Consider the following 1,681-nt stretch of genomic DNA (forward strand, 5'->3'; position numbering starts at 1 on the left):
CCCCCCCCTCAAGCACACACAATTCTCAAAAGCGTCTTTTGTGCATGGCGTCATCATGCCTACCCAAAAGTGATCCCACTGAAAGTCGAGATCACCCCGAAGAACAGCACCTAAGTACGTTCTGAATGTTGGGCCTAATCTTACTTTTACCCATTTGACAATTTTCTTAGGATTTTAAAATGACAGGGAACGTTGAAGGAAATGTCTCTGGTCACATGTCTTGTTTATACCGTGTCCCAAGCGTATACAGCTGAATTAATTTTGCTCACGGTCTTTCATGCTTCTCCTTAGTATAACGACATGGAAAGCTGTATCCATATCGTGGGCCGAATGAAGAGGTTCCTTCAATCTCGCGGGCGAAAGCAGGTACAAAAATTGGGTGAAGTCGGACGAAAAACCTTCTCCTTCAAAGGTGAGACTTAAACTGAAACTATAGCATTGTGTTACTCAAGTACGTGCATGGGATTAACAAAAATAAGAATAATATAATAATTATGTTAGATGTGCTGCTTCCTGCTATGCCAGAAACTGTTAATTTTAATAAGTAAAACGAACAGTTTTGTTCATTTGTGTAGCATCGTAGGGAAATCAGCCGCTCGTAAAAACATGAAAGCAAATAAACCATCATGTTTCGTTCGTTTGGAAATTTCCATCCACCTTTTTAGGGTTTTTTTTTTTATCAACAACTTTCATGTCCAAATAGAAATACGTATGTATGTGGATTTTACTTAAAACATTAATCGAAGGCACAAAGCATTAGAATATATATTATGCAGCTTTCAAGAACTCTCAAGCTTCGGGAAGTCACCAAACTTTGGCGGCCTTTCTCTTGCTAATGTTTACCTCTGACACCAGGTGACCCCAATCTCTTTCAATCACAAAAATGTCAACTTCTATTCTAAATAGATGGGTCATTTTTTCATCAAAAGTGAGATAAATAAACAAGCATTAATTTTAGATGAAGCTAATAACTCCACGTGCCCAAAGATTGACGAACGCCTGATTTTACCACATCTACTTTGTTTTATTACTGAGTCGACTCGCGGGACAGGCTGGAATTGCCGGCTGGCCGGCCGGATCTGGACGTATGTAGATGTCTGGTCTAAAGCTTTTAGCACCTGGGAAGTGTCGCAAGAAGATAGAGGCGTCTGTTGTATGTTGCGTGTCGGAAAGCTTGACTAATGAACTAATGGGGTCCTGTTTGATGCCCGGCGGGTCTCTTTTACTCCATGGATCCAAGTTATTTTGGGCCGGCCCCTGGCTAGATGCTATCGAGTTTTGTTGTATTGTTATATCCACGCCAGGCTGGGTAGGTGCTGTACTGGCGTCAATGGTGTAACGGTTAGGCGCTTTGCGATTGCATGCAGAACTCAGAGAGTTCAATTCCATGTTTTCCCTTGTTATTATAACCGATAACTTGTTTACTCGTCGCTTAGCTTTGACCAATGCAACGTATTTCTTGTTTTCTGAGGCTGCCACGTCAATGAGCAAACTTTTACCGAAATGCAGTTGTCGAAGATTGCTTTGAATTGCAAAGTCATTTACCTTTGGAAAGTGCTCTTTCATATTAGGGGAAATTGTTGACGCCTTTTTTAAAAATATCAAAAAAGGGGAGTGTGTGTATGTGTGCGTGTGTGTGTGTGTGTGTGTGTGTGTGTGTGTGTGTGTGTGTGTGTGTGTG

The 1,681-nt window shown here is 41.3% G+C and overlaps 1 protein-coding gene across 1 annotated transcript in view; it reads left to right on the forward strand.

The window, feature by feature from the left end:
• LOC118477301 overlaps positions 1 to 1,681 on the forward strand; it is a 50,737-nt gene that overhangs the window by 7,772 nt on the left and 41,284 nt on the right. Inside the window, exon 2 of the mRNA XM_035968439.1 lies at positions 292 to 412. Within this exon, the coding sequence (XP_035824332.1) occupies positions 292 to 412 (121 nt within the window). The remainder of the gene's footprint in view (positions 1 to 291; positions 413 to 1,681) is intronic.

The sequence above is a fragment of the Aplysia californica genome, unplaced genomic scaffold, assembly GCF_000002075.1.
Source record: "Aplysia californica isolate F4 #8 unplaced genomic scaffold, AplCal3.0 scaffold00059, whole genome shotgun sequence".
Lineage (NCBI taxonomy): Eukaryota > Metazoa > Mollusca > Gastropoda > Aplysiida > Aplysiidae > Aplysia > Aplysia californica.